Source organism: Bos mutus, chromosome 11, assembly GCF_027580195.1.
Source record: "Bos mutus isolate GX-2022 chromosome 11, NWIPB_WYAK_1.1, whole genome shotgun sequence".
Lineage (NCBI taxonomy): Eukaryota > Metazoa > Chordata > Mammalia > Artiodactyla > Bovidae > Bos > Bos mutus.
In genome coordinates, this window is record NC_091627.1 from 8,682,249 (window position 1) to 8,700,054 (window position 17,806).

Genomic DNA, 17,806 nt, shown 5'->3' on the forward strand with positions numbered 1-17,806 from the left:
GGGCTGACCTTGGGGTGTTGTGGAGACCCCACGAGGTGCTGTGTGTGTGGTGAGCCTAGCACAGGGACCCAGAGCCAGGACCCAAATAAGAACTGCCATTGTCCTGTTATTAACAGGAGTGACCAGGTCACAGCCCAGGACCACTTATCTCTGTGGATCTCGAATATCCATGCAGACAAAACAGAGAGAAAAAACCCCTTTTATTTATTCTGTATCCCCTGCCCCCACGCCTCCCTCCTACTTTGGACATTTAAGCCACCCTTTGGCTTCTGCAGCTGAAATTTGAAGGGAAACCCAAGACAGTAATGCTTGGCCCTTGACCCTGAGGGCTCCAGCCCTGTGTTATTTGTGCCTCCTGCATAGAGTTTAGAACTTGACCCCAGGGAGGTGGATGCATTACCAATGCTAAGAATTGCTGCCGGTGGGGCAGTGGGGGCAGGCCTTCTCTTAGCCAAGCTGTGGAGCCTGAGAGAAGCGGCCTCCCCACGGACTCCAGCCCTCTCTGGACCCGGAGGGGCAGGGCGAGGGGTCAGCTGCTGGCCGTTCTCTGGCCAAGGGAAGCCACAGAGGGCAGCCGCTTAGTGGGTGCTGTCTCCACAGGGACCACACCGAAATCGGGCTCTGCCCCCATTCTCAAGTGCCCCACGCAGTTCCCGCTCATCCTCTGGCATCCTTCGGCGCGTCACTACTACTTCTGCATGATGACGGAAGCCGAGCAGGACAAGTGGCAGGCCGTCCTGCAGGACTGTGTCCGACACTGCAACAATGGTGAGCCGCCCCTTGGGGCCCCGGGAGCTGGGAGGGGTTACCGGGTGCGTTGCTGAGTGGTGACACCTAGTGGCCGACTGTGGTGTGGCACCCCTGCTTTATGAGCCGTTTTCCTTTTCCTTCTGGGGTTTTAGAAACCACGGTCAGGTCAGTTCAGTTCAGTCGCTCAGTCGTGTCCGACTCTTTGCGACCCCATGGACTGCAGCACGCCAGGCCTCCTGTCCATCACCAACTCCTGGAGTTTACTCAAACTTATGTCCATTGAGTCAGTGATGCCATCCAACCATCTCATCCTGTCATCCCCCTCTCCGCCCGCCTTCAGTCTTTCCCAGCATCAGGGTCTTTTCCAGTGAGTCAGCTCTTCACATCAGGTGGCCAAAGTACTGGAGTTTCAGCTTCAGCATCAGTCCTTCCAGTGAACACTCAGGACTGATTTCCTTTAGAATGGACTGGTTGGATCTCCTTGCAGTTCAAGGAACTCTCAAGAGTCTTCTCCAACACCACAGTTCAAAAGCATCAATTCTTCGGTGCTCAGCTTTCTTTATAGTCCAACTCTCACATCCATACATGACTACTGGAAAAACCATAGCCTTGACTAGACGGACCTTTTGCCCTTAATGTCCCTGGTGGCTCAGTTGACCTTCCCTGGTGGCTTGGTTGGTAAGGAATCTGCCTGCAATGCAGGAGACCCAGGTTCAATTCCTGGGTGGGGAAGATCCCCTGGAGAAGGAAATGACAACCCACTCCAGTATTCTTGCCTAGAAAATCCCATGGACAGAGGAGCCTGAAGGGCGAGAATCTATAGAGTTAAAAAGAGTCAGACGTGACTTAGCTACTGAACCACCAACCACCACTTTTCCTTCTGGTTTTTGGAAACCATTGTCATGCTGCCCTTAACCCTCTCCCTTGATGAAGACTGTTCTGTGATGCTGAGAAAAAAATATAGGAAATTGTTTCCGAGGGATGTGGTTGTTGAGCTCCTGAATCACAGAATAAAAACCCTGATTCTGCCACTTTCCAGCAACATGATCTTAGGAGACCAACTTGCCTCTTGGAGCCTCTGTAAAATGGGGACAGTATTTTCTCCTGTGTCTGAGAGGGTTTAGGAAGATTCACAGTTCTTGGTAAAGATTTTTTTATGGTGTCATTTCTTTCTTATCACTGACCTGCCTGGTAGTGTAGGAACTTCACTTCCCACTCAGGGCCTCGTTCTCGTCTATAAAGTTACAAGGTCTCTTCCGCCTCACTTACTCATTCAACAAACCTTTCAGTGTTTCTCTGAGCCAGACCCAGGCCTGGCTGGGTGCTGAGAGTGCAACAGGGAAGCAAGACCTGGTCCCTCCCCACTCACTGCCAGCAGCCTAGGGGTAGGGGGGACAGATGTTAAACAGACGAGGACACCAGGGGGTGATGAGTCAGGACTGTGCTAGGTGCTGGGTGGAAGCCACCCAGGGAGCTTGGAGGGTGTGTATATACTGGGGGTTTGCTGAGCTTGTATGGGAGGAGGGGCTGATGAAGGCAGCATCCTTGAGGAGGCAGTGGTTCAGCTGAGACCTGAAGGATGCATAATTCTAGAACAGAGGGAGGTGTGTTCCAGACAGAGATCACAGCGAGCATGAAGGGAGGCCTGGCGTGGGGGCGCTTCAGAAGAAGACGCATGAGGCCCTGAACTTGGGAGGGGGTGCCCGGAAATGGGACTGGCGGGGCACTGGGGTCAGGTCTGGAGGGCCTCATGAGGCTCAGAGGAGTTTGATCAGAAAGGCTTGATTGTCTCTTGGTGGGAGGGTGTGGGGGACAAGGGGCTTTCTGCCCCGAGGGAGGAACAACCATGTCCCAGACCCTGAACTTCCCTCCTGGTGACTGGGCCACCGCTCCACCCCCATCCCGACCCATCTCTGCTCCACCCTCCCTGGCTGCTGGCGCACCTCGGGCACAGCTCCACTTGGAGGCCAGACCATGGGCACCCACGCCTAGAGGTGGGCCGTGCGGTGACTTGGCTCACCTCACCTGTCCTCTGTCCTCTCCACTCTCCAGGGCCGCCTCTGCCCTGGCTGGAATCTGCTGGGCGGCAGGAACCAGGTCTTTGGTCAGGCCAAGCCCTGCCATCCACAAAGGGCCTCCTGTTTCCAGGTCCCTGGGGGCTGAGGGGCTAGGACTGGGCGGAGTGATCTGGGCTCTGATCGCCTGGCCCGGGGTACCTTTTCTCCTCCCGTCCTCCCCTTCGTCCCTGGCCCAGGCCCCTCCGTCTCCAAGTTTCCAAGGCTAATGGCAGACCTGGCCAGGTGACCCCAGGCCAAGCTGGGTGGGGACCGACCAGCGGGAAGAAGAGCTGCCATTCATTTCCCCACATGCACAATGGTGGTTGTGATCAACTAGATTGCTAGATTATGGGGAGGAATCAATGGGCGGGTCCTGGGGGGAGCTCTTGGCCCTGTGCCTGGCACATAGCGAGTGCTCAGCTGGGAGGCTGAGCGGGTCTGTGGGCAGGCGGGGAGGCCGGGGGAGAGCTGCTGGGGCCGGGTGGGGAGCAGGGGCGTCCTGCAACTCGGTGTCAGGAGCTGATGGGGCGGTTTCAGAGGAGCCTCCCCCGCCCCTCCCCCGCCCCAGAACTGTGGGAAAGTTCTCAGCTTCCTCGGAGGCTGGGTCTGGAATTTGTGGGGCCTGGAATTGCTCATTCCGGGGGCTGCCAGGAAGTTGGTGGGGAGGGCCGGAGGAGGCCAAGCTGGGTGGACGCCAGCTTGTCCAGGGTCCCCCTCACATCCTGCATTCCTGGAGCAGCTGGGGGCAGCAGGGGCGCTGAGCTGGGCTTCAGGGTGGGCCGGGGGTGCCGAGGTCAAGGCCTCTTCCTGTCTGCCCGCTGTCCCCGCCTCCTCTGCGGGACTGAGGAGTGCCGCTTCCTTTCTCAGCCTGACCCCAAGGACCCCACGGGCGGGCGGGAAGCCTCCAGGTCTCACTGGAGCCAGTGGGCCCGGGTTCCAGCCTGGGGCGGCCACCCTCTAGTGACTGTGTGACTTTGCTTCCCTGGGCCTTGTGAGCCACCGGCCCCTCTGAGAGCTGCGTGCGGGAATGCGTGTGGGGTCTCGGCCTCAGTCTACGGGGGCTGCCGTAACAGCCTGGGTGGCTTCAACAGCAGAAGTCAGCTTTTGCACAGTTCTGGACGCTGGAAGCCCCACATCCAGGTGTCAGCAGGGTGTTTTCTTCTGAGTCTCCTTGACTAGGAGGCAGCCAGCGTCTTCCTGGGGTCATCGCATAGTCCCTGCTCTGTGTGTGCCCTGTTTCTTTGTCCAGATTTCTTCTTATAAGGACACCAGTCATATCGGACCAAGGCCCGGCCTAATCCCCTCCTTTTAACTTAATTACCTAAGTCCTGGGCTTCTCAGGGGGCGCTAGTGGTAAAGAACCCTCCTGCCAATGCAGGAGACGCAAGAGATGCAGGTTCAATCCCTGGGTCGGGAAGGTCCCCTGGAGGAGGAAATGGCAACCCACTCCAGTATTCTTGCTTGTAGAAGCCCATGGGCAGAGGAGCCTGGTGGGTTTATAGACCAGGGGGTCACGCAGAGTCGGACACGACTAAAGTGACTGAGCATGCACACGCATGCACCTAAGTTTCCGCATCCAGACATGGCCCCTTTCCGAGCAGCTGGGGGTCAGGACTTCAGCGCAGTACTTTGTCGGGACACGAGTCAGTCCCCAACAGCCAGGCTTGGGGGGAGGGCTCAGGAGAGGCCACCCTCACTTTTGACTCAGCCCCTCGGCATGCAGAGTAGGGATGTCCTGAGGGTCTGAGGCTGCACGTCTGACCGGCCAGAGCCTGGGATGTCACCCGCCTCCTTGCTGATGCCCAGCCCGTCCTGCCACCTGGAAAGCGGCCCCTGCCCAGCACGCCCAGCTTGCTGTCTGCAGAATGCAAGTGCCCGTGCATGAGAGAGGCTGCGTGTATAACACACAGCTGGATTTTCTAGGCAAAACCCGGTCTCAGGGAGACAGTGTCTCCCTCCTTAATTAAGCCTGCCTCCTCCCCCAGCCCAGCTGAGCAGCACCCGCCCCAGGGCTCTGTGGGACCCTCCTGCTCTGCCCTCGTCACTCCCTCCTGGGTGCAGGTTCTGAAATGCTCATGGCCCCATCCCAGTCCTGGGAGCTGCCACTGCCAGGCTGGGTTCCAGGCCAGTTTGTCCACTGCTGAGCCCCCCTCCAGCCCTGAACGGCAGTGATTCCTGGGTCACCCGGATGGTGGGAGGAGAGGCCCTCTCCACGCCAGAGAGGGGCTTTTTCTCTGTGGGGTGACTCATTCCATAGTCATCACAGTGGGAGCTGGGATTTTAGAGGCCCCGGCTGCTGTTTGGCTCTGGGGACACAGCGGTCAGAGGCACAAGGCCAGGCAGGGGGCCGCCTCCTGCCAGGCTCTGAGGTGTTTAACCACGTCTTCCCAAAGTCGGATGTTGCAACTTCCTGCAGCCTGCCTCCCCAGCACCCAGGCGGAGGTCCACGTCTTGTTCAGCAACCCCCTGGTCAGCACGGGGGAGGTGGGCAAACTCCTCTGGGCCCCCACCGCCACCTCCTCTAACAAAGGCAGCGGAACGGTGTTCCCAGCCTCCCGGGTGCACAGCGGTGGGCACAGCGGACCCAGGGCCCCAGGAGCCAGTCGGGGCTGCAGTTTCTGGCGCAGGGAGTGCCCACCAGGCCTGCAGCCGGGCCCTGGCCTTCCCAGTCCACACTGTGGTCCCTGCAGCCCCTCCATGGGTGTGAGCGGTCAGGCTGGTCATAGTTCCCACTGTTCAGAAGGGAACACTGAGGCCCTTTAGGGTTCGATGATCTTCCACAAGGCTTGGCAAATAACAGCCAGGGAGCCAAATTGGGCCCATCGCCTGTCTGAGTAAATCCAGTTTTATTGGCCTGTTCGTTCACACCCTGTCTGCGCTAACTTTCCTGCTACAGCAGCAGGTGGAATGGCTGGGACGGAGGTCACCAGCCTGCAAAGCTGCGTGCATTTACCATCTGGCCCTCTATGGGGGGAGTGTGCAGGCCCCTGATGGAGGAAGGGTCTCTGGGCACCTCTGGTACCCCCTCTGCTGTGTTTCGAGGCCTCTCCTGGTGGGGGGAGGGTGGGCTCCCCCAGTGGTCCTGGCTCTGCCACTCACTGGCCTTGGCCCCTTGGTAGTGGCCTGACCTTGGAACCTGTTTCTTCATCTGTGAAAGCAGAAGCAACGACTTTGCCCACGTGTTGCACTGGTGGGAGGGTTTAAGGAGATGAGGAGGGTGCGAAGGAGGGTTGTCTTGCTGCTGCTGGCGGATTGTCACTGCTGTTAACTGTCACTGCAACCTCTCCTGTCGCTGTTACTGCAAGAGCAGTGGGGGCCTGGGGCGGGGGCCATCCTGCCAACCTCCTCCTTCCATCCCTCTCCCCGGGCAGGGATTCCCGAAGACTCCAAGGTGGAGGGCCCTGCATTCACGGATGCCATCCGCATGTACCGCCAGTCCAAGGAGCTGTACGGCACCTGGGAGATGCTGTGTGGGAACGAGGTTCAGGTGAGGCCGGGGAGGCTGTGGAAGTCCACCCGGGGCCCAGAGGGTGGACTGAGCACGCCGGCGGGCCCCAGGGCACTGGCTGCAGTTTGGACCCAGATGACCAGCTTAGGTTCGGACGGGTGGAGGCTGAGGTGGGCTACACAGGTGGTTATTTTTGTTCAGTTTGTTACCCAAGCACCAACCCTGGCCTAGGGGCTGGGTGCCACTGAGAATAAGAGGGGCACAGTCCTGGCCCCTAGGGAGCTCTCTGTCTAGCAGGAGAAACACATTTGACTTCCGTGTGCCAGCAAGCAGGGCTGGGGGAGTATTCTAGATGGGGAGGCTGCACGTGCAGAGGTCCTGAGCTGGGGCCCCTGCTGGATCCTGCAGGACAGCCAAGCAGACCATCCGGGCCTCTGGGAAGGATGCTTGGGAGACAGGGCAGTGGGGACGTGGAGCAAAGGGCAGCTTTGAGGGGGGCTTGAGTGGCCGGGTTTGCCGGAACGTGGAGAGGGGCTGGGCATGCTCCGAACCCTGCCCCTGCCTCCCGGTCCTAGATCTTGAGTAACCTGGTGATGGAGGAGCTGGGCCCTGAGCTGAAGGCGGAGCTGGCCCCCCGGCTGAAGGGGAAACCGCAGGAGCGACAGCGGCAGTGGATCCAGGTGGGTGGTCTGGGCTCAGGAATGGGGGGGGGGGGCCCACGGCTGCCCGGCACCCCCAGCTGGACACCGACACCGATGCCCTGCCCACAGATCTCGGATGCCGTGTACCGCATGGTGTACGAACAGGCCAAGGCACGCTTTGAGGCGGTGCTGTCCAAACTGCAGCTGGCCCGGCCGGCCATGGAGGCGGTCATCCGCACCGACATGGACCAGATCATCACCTCCAAGGAGCACCTGGCCAGCAAGATCCGAGGTAGGCGGGCCACCTGCTCTGGTTGGCATCACGGGTGGGCGGGCGGGCTGGGACCACCCACCCTCGGGGGTCAGGCCTCCCTCCTGCCTCTTTCAGGGATCCATGTACATGTCACAGCAATGACTTGATTCACTGATTATTTTTTAAAAGCCAGAATTAAATCTGACCCTTGTTCTTCCAACCCCTGTGAGTCATTTGATGGCTGTTATTTCTTTCCTTTGGCCTCATGTACAGCCAGTGGGATCTGCATTCCCTGATCAGGGATCGAACATGCGCTTCCACTGCAGGAAGCCTTAACCACTGGATCACTGGGGAAGTCCCAGGTGGCTTTTGTCTCTGTAGACCCAGATCTTGGTGACCTAAGTGATGTTAGGAGGTTCCGGCCTTCTGTTCATCTTCGGGCAATGAGATTTATCACGGGCCATTTTAGCAACATCACCTGGACTTCAGGTGGCCCACGTTGAGCCTGCCTGTCCTTTCCCGGGTCAGGTGGTCCTCCTTTCTGTCCTGAGCCTGGTGGGATCCTTTTGCTCACTGCCGCGCCCAGCACACACCCCCTGGCCATGGTTGTGGCGGTCATTAGTTCCCCGAGGGTTACTCTGTACCAGTTGTACTCGGCGTGAGCTGGCGAGGACACTGAGCTGACATTTATTGTGCGGAACAAGCAGCATTAGCCGGACAGGGGAGGAGGAGGGACGTCAGAGCACCCTTGGGTGAAAATGCCTTGGTGGGACCTCTTGGAGATTGTCCCTGTCCACAGTTTAGGCTGAGCCAGAGCAGAATTTGGGCTCAGGGTTTGCACAACCCAGAGACTCCTTGAATCCACTGGAGCGTTTTTTCATTTTTTTTAAAAACAAAGGAGCAAGATCCCGCTCCAGCCCCCAAGGGTGGGTTTTCTCTTCCTCCATCTAAATGGAGAAACTGCTGACCTTGAGACCTTTACATGGCCATTTTCTTCATCTCTGGACATCATAGTTTCAGGAATTTGAGGATCCGACCTGAAGATGCCTTGTTATCTGTGCTCCACTGTTAACCATTCCTCAAGAACCCTTCCCTTTGCTCATGTTGTCACCAGTGGTCTTCTCTAAAGAGTGACACAGCCGCCTGCCTCTAGCCTAGGGACCTGGGACAGTGGGGGTTGCTCCTGGGAGTGCCGTCCGCTAACCGGCTCCCTCGGCGCAGCCTCCATCCTCCCCAAGGCGGAGGTTTGTGTCCGGAACCACGTCCAGCCCTACATCCCGTCCATCCTGGAGGCCCTCATGGTTCCCACAAGCCAGGGCTTCACAGAAGTGCGGGATGTCTTCTTCAAGGAAGTCACCGACATGAACCTGAACGTCATCAACGAGGGTGGCATCGACAAGCTGGGTGAGGTGAGATGGGCCCTGGGCTTGGTTTTGGGTCTGGTCTGGCCCCCATCAGGCCCTCACTGTGATGAGGGCAGGCCCTTTCCCTCCTGGGCATGACCTGTGAACAGAGGATCTGCAGGAGGCGTGGGGCCGGGCACGTCCACAGGTGCCATTTCTGTGCCCCTCACAGATGGAGCCGGCCCCTCTCACTTCTGAGTTAGCTGGTTCTCGGGTTGAACGGCCTTCCACAGACCCCGTGTTGGGGTAGTCAACTGCCTGGAGCCCCACATAGTCGTCAGGTCTGGCAGATAGAATTGGCCCTGTGATCTTAGCCTCTTCTCCACCCTAAACTGAGGAGTTCCACTGACAATAATAATCATAGACTTTGAGAACCATAGACTAAGGACCCTGGAGATCATGAAAACCCATCTCCAGATTTGGAGGCTGAGGAAACCAAGGCTCAGAGATGGTGAGCGATTTGCCCAGGGCTGCCCAGCACTCAGGCCAGCCTGTCTCCACACGCTGTGCTGCCATACCCCTCTCCTGCCTGCAGATCCTCGTCTTTCCTGTCCCAGGTCCTCCAGCGCTTTCCCTGGTGATCACCACCCCCGGATGGCCTTCCCTGGTGCCAGTGCCAGCCCCGGGGCTTGTACTCAGAGGGCCCAGGGGCTGCGGGGGCTGCCCGGCCCCTCCGGCGGCCCCAGCTCAGGTCCGTCGTGTGTCCATGCTTCCCTGCAGTACATGGAGAAGCTGTCCCAGCTGGCGTACCACCCCCTCAAGATGCACAGCTGCTACGAGAAGATGGAGCCACTGCGGCTCGACGGGCTGCAGCAGCGTTTTGATGTGTCCAGCATGTCTGTGTTCAAGCAGCGAGCCCAGATCCACATGCGTGAGGTGGGCACAGGGCTTGCTAGCACCCTGGCTCTCCCCGCAATCCTGCATGTTCTCTCCTGCTCCGATCTCTTGGCCATGCTCTCGGATCTGTTTGGATGCCTGTCCCTCTGTCTACCTGGCTAAGTCAGACTCACCTCTTGGGTCTCAGAGACCCCTTCCTCCAGGAAGCCCTCCCAATTCCCTAAACTCCTTCCCACAGGGCCCAGACCCTCTGTTCCCCTGGGGCAAGGAGGGCTGGTGCTGGTGCCTGGCTGTGAGCCAGCACTCTAGACGTTCAGCATAGGAGTGAGCTAGTGAAGGGGTGTCTGAGTGCCTGGACATCCCTTCCTCCCAGGGGGGGCACCCCTCCTCCCCAGGGGGGCACACCTTCACATGCCCTGTGGTACGCTCCACCTCCAGCAAATGGACAATGCCGTGTACACCTTCGAGACCCTCCTGCACCAGGAGCTGGGGAAGGGGCCCACCAAGGAGGAGCTGTGCAAGTCCATCCAGCGCATCCTGGAGCGGGTGCTGAAGGTGAGCTGCTCGGCCAGGCCCTGTCCCTCTACTCCGGGAGGGAGACAGGGGCCTGGGTGAGACGGGGGTGCTGATGGAGCCCCCTGACCCGGAGCTCCCCACGCCCCGGCCCCTCTTTCCTGGCAGAAATACGACTACGACAGCAGCACTGTGCGGAAGCGCTTCTTCCGGGAGGCGCTGCTGCAGATCACCATCCCATTCCTGCTCAAGAAGCTGGCGCCCACCTGCAAGTCGGTGAGCAGCCCTCCACACCCACCTGCCTCCCGCCCCCCACCCAGAGCCTGACCCGCAGCCCTGACTGCCCTTTCTCTGCCCCACGCCCGCCCCGGCCGGCAGGAGCTGTCCCGGTTCCAGGAGCTGATCTTCGAGGACTTTGCCAGGTTCATCCTGGTGGAGAACACGTATGAGGAGGTGGTGCTGCAGACGGTCATGAAGGACATCCTCCAGGGTCAGTGCCGCCGGACCCTGGGGCGGGCGGCTGCAGAGCTGGGTGGGGCTGCCCTGCTGTGTGGTCCCTGTTAGGACTCTCGCTGCTGGAGGGTGGCGGAGCTGGGCGCCCAGAGGCTTCCTGGTGGGGTCAGCTAAGCTACAAAGGGGAGACTTAGGCCGTGGGCTGCGGTGGGCCCACTGTTCGTGGTATGGGCCGGGGCAGCATCTGTCCCCACGCCTTAGTTACGTTGAGGGTCCTTGGCACTTTAGGGAGTGTCAGGGGAGTGATGGGGGTTAGGGTCCCATCCCCTGCTTCCCACACTGAGGCCTCGGAGAAGCCTGGTCCGGTCGCAGTGCCCACTCAGGCCGAGGGATCGTGACGTGGGTCACACGGAGCGGGTATGCTGGTGGCCGTCAGCCCCCCGCTCAGTGTCCCGTCACCCACTTCTGTCCCGCAGCCGTGAAGGAGGCCGCCGTGCAGAGGAAACACAACCTGTACCGGGACAGCGTGGTCATGCACAACAGCGACCCCAACCTGCACCTGCTGGCCGAGGGCGCGCCCATCGACTGGGGCGAGGAGTATGGGGACAGTGGCGCCGGCGGCGGGGACCCCGGCGCCCAGGAAGCAGCCCCCCTCTCGGAAAAGCGCCGGCGTGCCAAACAGGTGGTGTCCGTGGTCCAGGACGAAGACGCGGGGCTGCCCTTCGAGGCTGCCCCTGAGCCGCCATCACCCTCGTCCCCGGACAGCGTCACCGAGCTCCGCGGTCTGCTGACCAGGGATCTGCAGGCCGAGAGCCCCCCGCTGGCTGGCCCCCTGCTCAACGGGGCCCCCGTGCAGGAGAGCCCCCAGCCCGGGCTGGCCCCCGAGGCCACTTCGCCGCCCGCCTCACCCCTTCGGCAGCTCCCGTCCGAAAAGCTCGTGGGCCTCGAGCCTCCCAAGCCCAGCGACCAGGAGACCGGCGAGCAGGTGTCCAGCCCGGGCAGCCGCCCCCCCATCCACACCACCACCGAGGACAGTGCAGGGGTGCAGACCGAGTTCTAGGCCGGTCGCCCCCGGAGCCTCTGTTGGACACAGCACATGGGCCACTCCCTCCGGGGCCCTGGCTCCGCTCTGGGTGGGGAGCACGGGATCTGTGCCTTCCGGGCGGGGCGGGGCGGGGCCAGGGCTGGCGTGGCACCGAGGGGGCTGGACGGGGATGGGCCCACTTGAGTCACTTTATGGGTTTGGTCACACTTGGTTGCTCTGTTTTCTCTTCTATGGGATGATCGTGGCTTTCCTGCTCCTGGTGGGAGAGGGACCGGGCACAGTGGATGGGGGCTGGGAGCACTCTGCGGCCCTGGCTCCCTGAGTCCGCCCTCCCTGCCTGCCTGCCTCTGTGGCCTGTTCCCCTGGTGGGCCTTGCCATCCACGGAAGGAGGGTGGCGAGAGCCGCATCCACTGCCTGGCTTCTCCCGTCCCTGAGGGGCCCTGTTAGAACCAGGAGGCCCGAGTGCCGAGGCCTGTCTCTGGGCCCCTGAGGCCAGTTTTGGAGTGGACTCTGGCCTGGCTCTCGCACCCCAGGTGAAGGGACATGCAAGGAGGGAGTCTTGAGGCTGGGGGGTGCTGGGGGGTTGCTGGGGGAGGGCTGCCTCTCGAGGTGGGGTGGGAATAGGAAAGGCCTGGAACGTGCTGGTCTGGGGCGAGGATGTGTCTGAGGGAAGGAGGGGGTGACCTCTGCAGAGCTACTGCTGGCAGGGTAGGTGGGGTGCACTTAGGGGGTTGCTGGAAGCTGAGGCTCTGCTCACCTCCACTTGCTGGGGTCTGGTCTCTAGGAGTCCCTCTGTCCGGCTGGGCTGGGGGTGGGGACACTGCTCAGTGGCAGGGCTGGGCGGGTGTGGACGCTGTCTTCTCCGTGGGCTGCTTCCAAGGTACACGCTGTCCCCCGAGGGAATCGGTGGGGCTCGGGAGGGGCCGGGGGAGGGGCCGTGGCGCCCAGGACCCCAGGAGCATTTGGGGCAGGCTGGGGCTCTAACGCACCCCACCCTGACAACTCCAGGACTGTTCACATGGCCCTGCTGTTCCCCCTCTTCAGCTCCTTGTTCCTGAGGGCGAGCGTTAAGTCGAGGTCATCCCCAGGGGCTGGGGCTACCTGGTTTTCCCTGGCCCTCTCTTCTGCTGCTTTGAAGGGAGGGCCGGCAGGGCAGAAACCTACTCCTTCAGGGTCCTCACCGCCGCCCCCAGCCCTGCATCTCCCATCCCCTGGATCTGCTTCCTGGGCCAGGGCCTGGGACCCACAGGACGTGCGGCGCTGGCTGGTGCTCAGGGACCCCCTTCGAGTCCCCCGCAGCCCCACTCTCAACGCCAAACTAACCTCTTCCACCAATACATTCCGTCTGAAGACGCTCTCCTCTGGTGCCTTCTCTTGGGACTTTCCAATCATCCTTCCCAGATATTGTATTGAAAATATTATGCAAACTGTTTAAGCTTCTACTAATCAATAAAGTGCTTTATTTAAAGCCAGTGGCCCATGTGTGATGCTGGCTGGGTGGGAAACCTGGGCTGGAGACGGGCCTGTGCGCCTTGACTTTCGGGGCTCGTTGCTTACAGGTACACGTGACCAGAGTTCTCCTATGAACCCATTTTCCAGAGGAGAAAACTGAGGCTCAGTGAGGAGGGGCACAGCAGGTAGGTGACTAGCCTGATGGCAGCTCAGCTTCCTCTGCTGGGGGTCTGTGCAGGGTGGGCCTCTGGCAGCCTCAGGCAATGGGGAGGGCAGCTGCTTTATGGCCATGGTGGGCGGGCTCACACTGGATCCAAACAGTGATGCCAGTGCTTAAGACTCCTGCTCACAAGGCGAGCACTCCTGAGTACTTACCGTGGGCTGTGCGCGTTACCTGCGGGACGAGGTAACCTCCGGGGGACAGGCACCATCATCACACCAGTGTGTAAACAGGCCCAGAGGGGCGGGGAGCCTGGGCGGAGGTTCTGGGTCATGGGGACACCTCCCCCCCGCCAGCTGGTGGGGACAGGCTGCCCCTGCTGGGTGGGCACCTTGGGGGACGGTGGCCAGTGGCCGAAGTTCCGTCAACAAGGGTGGAGATGAGAAAACCGAGGCTCAGCAGGGTTTTTTGCTGTTGACTTTGGCAAGTCACCAAACCCAGCCTCAGACTGCTCACCTATAAAAGGGGGCCTCGTGAGGGTTCAAGGAGATCCGCCAAATGCCCTGCTCCACAACGTGGCCCTGCCCATCTCAGGCCGCCATCTCCCCCCTTAGCTGAGTGGAGCTCAGGACGGGGTGTGTGTGTGGGGAACCTGGAAAGCAGGACTCGGTCCACAAGGGGCTGTCACCTGTTTCAGCCACAGGACTGACCGGCTCAGTGAGGCAGGGAGGGAGAGGGCCTGGCCCTGCGTCCCACCGGCTTTCACACGGGGCCCAGGATGAGCCCGCAGTGCCCCCTGGTGGCCACCGGCCTGGGTCAGGGCCCCCTACTGTCCCTCACTGAACAAGTGGGGATGTAGGGTCTGGAAGGCTGGGCAGGGTCCGAGTTACCTGGAGGCAGAGCCCAGGCGCCCCAGCAGGCCTGTCTCTAGCCCAGAGAGAAAGCTGCCCTCGGCTCAAAACGATCTGCCACAAAACGCACGAACAAGTTTTGCCGCAAGCACGAGGAACACGGCTCCCTCTGGACTTGTGCAGTGAGCGACCTGCACAAATGCACGGGTTTGGAGTCAAGATGCTTCTGTCCCAGTTGCAGGGCCCCGGGGCCCCTGGTCTGGGATAATGGTTACACAGCACACAAGGTGGCCCACATGGCCCCATCTGCTCCGAGGACTTTCTGAGCCTGTCTCCTGAGCCCGGTCTCTCCACCTGCAAAAGGGAGGTGTGGGTAACTTCACACACCTCACTGCCACTTCCCCCCTCCCTGGGCTCCACCAGGGCCCAGTGACGACTCAGGAGGAGCAGGCTGGAGATGGGTTTATTGAGGTTCCTGCTTCAGGTCTTTGAAGCTCAGGGTCTTCTCCTGAGCTGCATGGGGAGAGGAGGTGCAGGTCTGCGGAGCAGAGGGGCCCAGAGCTCAGCGGGGGAGGGGGCAGCAGGGAGGGAGGCCAGGAGGGGCTGACATTGCTTGGGGCACCAGGCCCGCGCTGAACACCTTCTGGCCAGTCGATCCCAGGACAGGCCGCGGTGGCCACCCCTGCCCTGGGCCAGGGCTCCCACCACCCCTGCTGAGTGGGACGGCACTGCCCGGGTTCCCCTGAGGAAGACACCAAGGCTCCAGGAGGGGCTGTGACCACCGTAGGCAGCTGGAACCCTCGGTGCTGGCTCAGACGGAGGTGTGGCTGCCGCTGCTCCCACCCCAGACCCTGTGGTCCTGCCGCGAGGGGTCCCCCCACCCCCTCTACAGGATTTAAACCGCTCAGTACTTGGGCAGGAACGCTCCTGTCTCAGCCTGGCCCAGGACGGGGGCACGGCACGGTGCAGGGCCGGACCAGCCCGTGGGGAACAGGAGGGAGCACAGCCCTGGGCCCAAGGGCGGCAGAGGCCGGCGCTCAGCTGCTGTGATAGATGCGGAGGCGCTGGGTGATGTCCTGGCGGCACAGCGGGCAGGTGCGCAGGGGCTGGGAGCACGGCTGGCAGCAGCAGACGTGGCCGCAGTCGAGGAAGATCATCTGGGCCTGGGGGTTGGGGGAGAGCGGGGACGTCAGGGCCCCACCCCGGCTGGTGCCCCGGCCCCTTGTCCTTCCCCCTGAAGATGTGACCACAGAGTCGTCAGACTCCATTCCCCGTCCACCACAGGATGCCACCACCCTCCCTGGACACGTCCATGCCCCGGCCCTCTGTAGCAGCCGTTCGGGGTTGGGGGGAGGGTGGTCCATGGCCTGTCTCACCAGCCCTGCTGTTACAGGATATGCAGGTTGCTCCCAATTTAGGGATTTTTATGCACTTTGCCTCAAAATGACCCCAACATTATGGATCACAAGCCGCGGACGTTTCCATGCTTTGCCTCAGCATTTCCACTTTTTAGGAGAGACAGGAAGCCATTTCTGGGGCCCAGAGCAGGAGAGGTTTGGTTAAATTCATAACCAAGTCCTCCCCACCCCCATATCATGGCATTCCCCGGGGCCAGCAAAGACCACGGGGTAACCAAACTGTTAACATGTGGCCTTTTCTAAGTAGGATCATGTGGTGGAGAGAACAGGGGTTTATTTTATATACTACGTTAATTTTTTATAACGGCTGTTAATTTTGTTGTTAAAACTAGGAGTTTTGAAAAAAACCTCTCCAGAGGAAATTTTGTTGATATTCAATGACTTGGGAAATTACCCTGCATGAATTTAAAAAACTCTTCTGTAAAAAACAAAAAAAAGGCCCAGCAAATGCTGTCAGCGTTGCTCATGTTGTGGGTCCTGGGATCATGGGTCATTTTAATTCCCTGTATTTTCGAAAATTTCTAATGAACACAACATATTTCTAAACTCTCGGCAGAATGAATCACCCATGCCTGAGAGGGCGGCAGGTGCTGGGCAGGCGGGTAGGGGGCGGGGATGGTGGCCCCGGAGGTCGGGCCCATCACCCCTAGACTTACCTCCCGTTCCAGGCACACCACACACTCTGAGGTCTGCACCTCCAGCAGCTCTGCGGGGGGAGCTGAGGGTCTCACTGCCTCAGGCAGCTCCTCGGGGGCTGTGGGCAGGACCCCGCCCTCAGGTGGCTTCAGCAGCTCTGTGGGGACAGAGAGAGGCTGAGCCAGGGTCCTGACCATCTGACCCCGTCCCTCCCCGGCCCAGCCTGCCTTACGTAGACAGAGGTGGGGAGCCCCACACACCCTCTTGTTTCTCTTTGCTGAGCCTCATTCCTCATCTATACAGTGGGAGGGCCAGGACCCCGGGCAATTGGGGCCCCCTACCCCTAACTCACCCTGAACCCCTCTGGGCCACCCTGCAAACAGGGCTCATCACTGTCAGAGATGAGAAGTCAGGGAGGGAAAGCCGCTTGCCTAAGGCCACAAGGCCACCTGGGGTGGGGCCGCCGGGCCAGGAACCCTGGGTGAGGGGCTCTGGGGGGCGCCTGACCTTGAGCACAGATTCTCCACCAGGGGCCCAGGTGCAGGGGCCCAGAGGAGCAGGGAAAGGACTCGAGGCTGCTCCCCCTGCCCTGGAGAGCCCCCGCACACCCGCTGCTCTGCCCTAAGCCAGCATGCTCTGCCGGGGCCCAGGTGCCCAAAGCAGGAATGAGAATCCATCTCTCATCACACCACGTGCCCCAGTGACCCCCGAGGCTCTTCATCCCCGAGCCCCCTCCCCTCACGGCACATGTTGTTCACTTAGTCTGTGGTTTAAATTACAAGTAGTATTTCTTATAATTAAGCCTGTCACAACCACCCTAGACCTTCTAAGGGCCTCATGGTGCCCCCCAAACCACCACGTAGGCGTGGGGGGAGGGGCGTGTCTCTATTTCATGGAACATATGTTGAGTCCTGGGATTTGGAGGACTGTCAGGAAGATGCCTGAGGATCTGCTGCCCCTGAGCTAAGAAGGCGCTGTCTTGCCCCGGCCCCTCCTCGGAGGGCGGCCATGGTCAGGAGAAGCCCTCGGGATTAGGGTTACCCTCTCTTGGCCTCAGTTTCTTCATCCCTCAAAGGAGGGCAGCAGGGGTGCCCGCCTTGTGGGGCTGCACCAAGGAGGCCCGACCTCTGTCCTGCTCAGCAGGGGGGACCCCGACTCCTCCCCACGCCCCAACCCCGCCCACAACCCCTCCTGCCCCCACTCAGCCACAGCCCCTCCCTGCCTCCCAGTCCACACACACACCTGCCCTGGGGGCAGTGCTGGGCACTGGGTCCAGCGGGTTTCTCCCGCTACTCCAGGGACCCTGAGTATGTGGTTCCTGATGTCAGTAGGGTGGGTTTAGGGAAGCCAGGAGGGTCCCTCCACCACCGGAGGAAAAGCTCACGTTTTCCATTTTGGGGCCTATTTTTCCCATTTATAAATGGCTCGTTTAGGAGGGAAGCTTAAGGACTGGCAAGGGTTGGAAGTGGCCCTTGGGACTCGTCCTGAAAGGGAAACAGGTGACGCTCCAGCCACGCCCCTGCGTACGGCTCTGCTGGGAGAGGCGGGGCGTCGGTACCTGGCTGGGCTCTGGCCGCGTCCAGCAGCTCCTGGGCTCTGCGCAGGATCTCGTGCTGCAGGCCGGCCTCCGAGACGCCCACCTGCGAGGACCGAGGGGGCGGGTCAGGGCCTGGGCACGGCTGGGCAGGGGGCCTGCGGCGCAGCACAGAGCCGCCAGGACCGCCTCCTCCCTGACTTCTGGCACCTTCGACTAGACACGTGGAGGCTGACAGCCAGGCCATCAGTGCGGCTGAAGGAGAGGGAACCCAGCACTGGCAGCCCTTGTCCAGCAAGTGCAGGGGCTGGGCCTACAACGGTGGGCTGTCGGTTCACACAGTCAGGTGGTTCA

At 60.8% G+C, this 17,806-nt stretch overlaps 2 protein-coding genes across 5 annotated transcripts in view; one reads left to right on the forward strand and one right to left on the reverse strand.

The window, feature by feature from the left end:
- The window catches only part of NIBAN2 (niban apoptosis regulator 2), a 52,460-nt gene extending 39,591 nt beyond the window's left edge, over positions 1 to 12,869 (forward strand). The window contains exons 5-14 of the mRNA XM_070378953.1: positions 601 to 768; positions 6,179 to 6,294; positions 6,831 to 6,935; positions 7,026 to 7,188; positions 8,371 to 8,558; positions 9,273 to 9,428; positions 9,828 to 9,944; positions 10,071 to 10,178; positions 10,281 to 10,392; positions 10,832 to 12,869. Of these exons, the coding sequence (XP_070235054.1) occupies positions 601 to 768; positions 6,179 to 6,294; positions 6,831 to 6,935; positions 7,026 to 7,188; positions 8,371 to 8,558; positions 9,273 to 9,428; positions 9,828 to 9,944; positions 10,071 to 10,178; positions 10,281 to 10,392; positions 10,832 to 11,415 (1,817 nt within the window). The 3' untranslated portion in view covers positions 11,416 to 12,869. The remainder of the gene's footprint in view (positions 1 to 600; positions 769 to 6,178; positions 6,295 to 6,830; positions 6,936 to 7,025; positions 7,189 to 8,370; positions 8,559 to 9,272; positions 9,429 to 9,827; positions 9,945 to 10,070; positions 10,179 to 10,280; positions 10,393 to 10,831) is intronic.
- A 1,442-nt stretch (positions 12,870 to 14,311) lies between these two features.
- The window catches only part of LRSAM1 (leucine rich repeat and sterile alpha motif containing 1), a 33,909-nt gene continuing 30,414 nt past the window's right edge, over positions 14,312 to 17,806 (reverse strand). For all 4 annotated transcript variants that reach the window (XM_070378955.1, XM_070378954.1, XM_070378957.1 and 1 more), the window contains 3 exons: positions 17,477 to 17,558; positions 15,939 to 16,075; positions 14,312 to 15,027 (listed from right to left, as the gene is read on the reverse strand). In XM_070378955.1, coding sequence (XP_070235056.1) covers positions 14,902 to 15,027; positions 15,939 to 16,075; positions 17,477 to 17,558 — 345 coding nt within the window. In that variant the 3' untranslated portion in view covers positions 14,312 to 14,901. The remainder of the gene's footprint in view (positions 15,028 to 15,938; positions 16,076 to 17,476; positions 17,559 to 17,806) is intronic.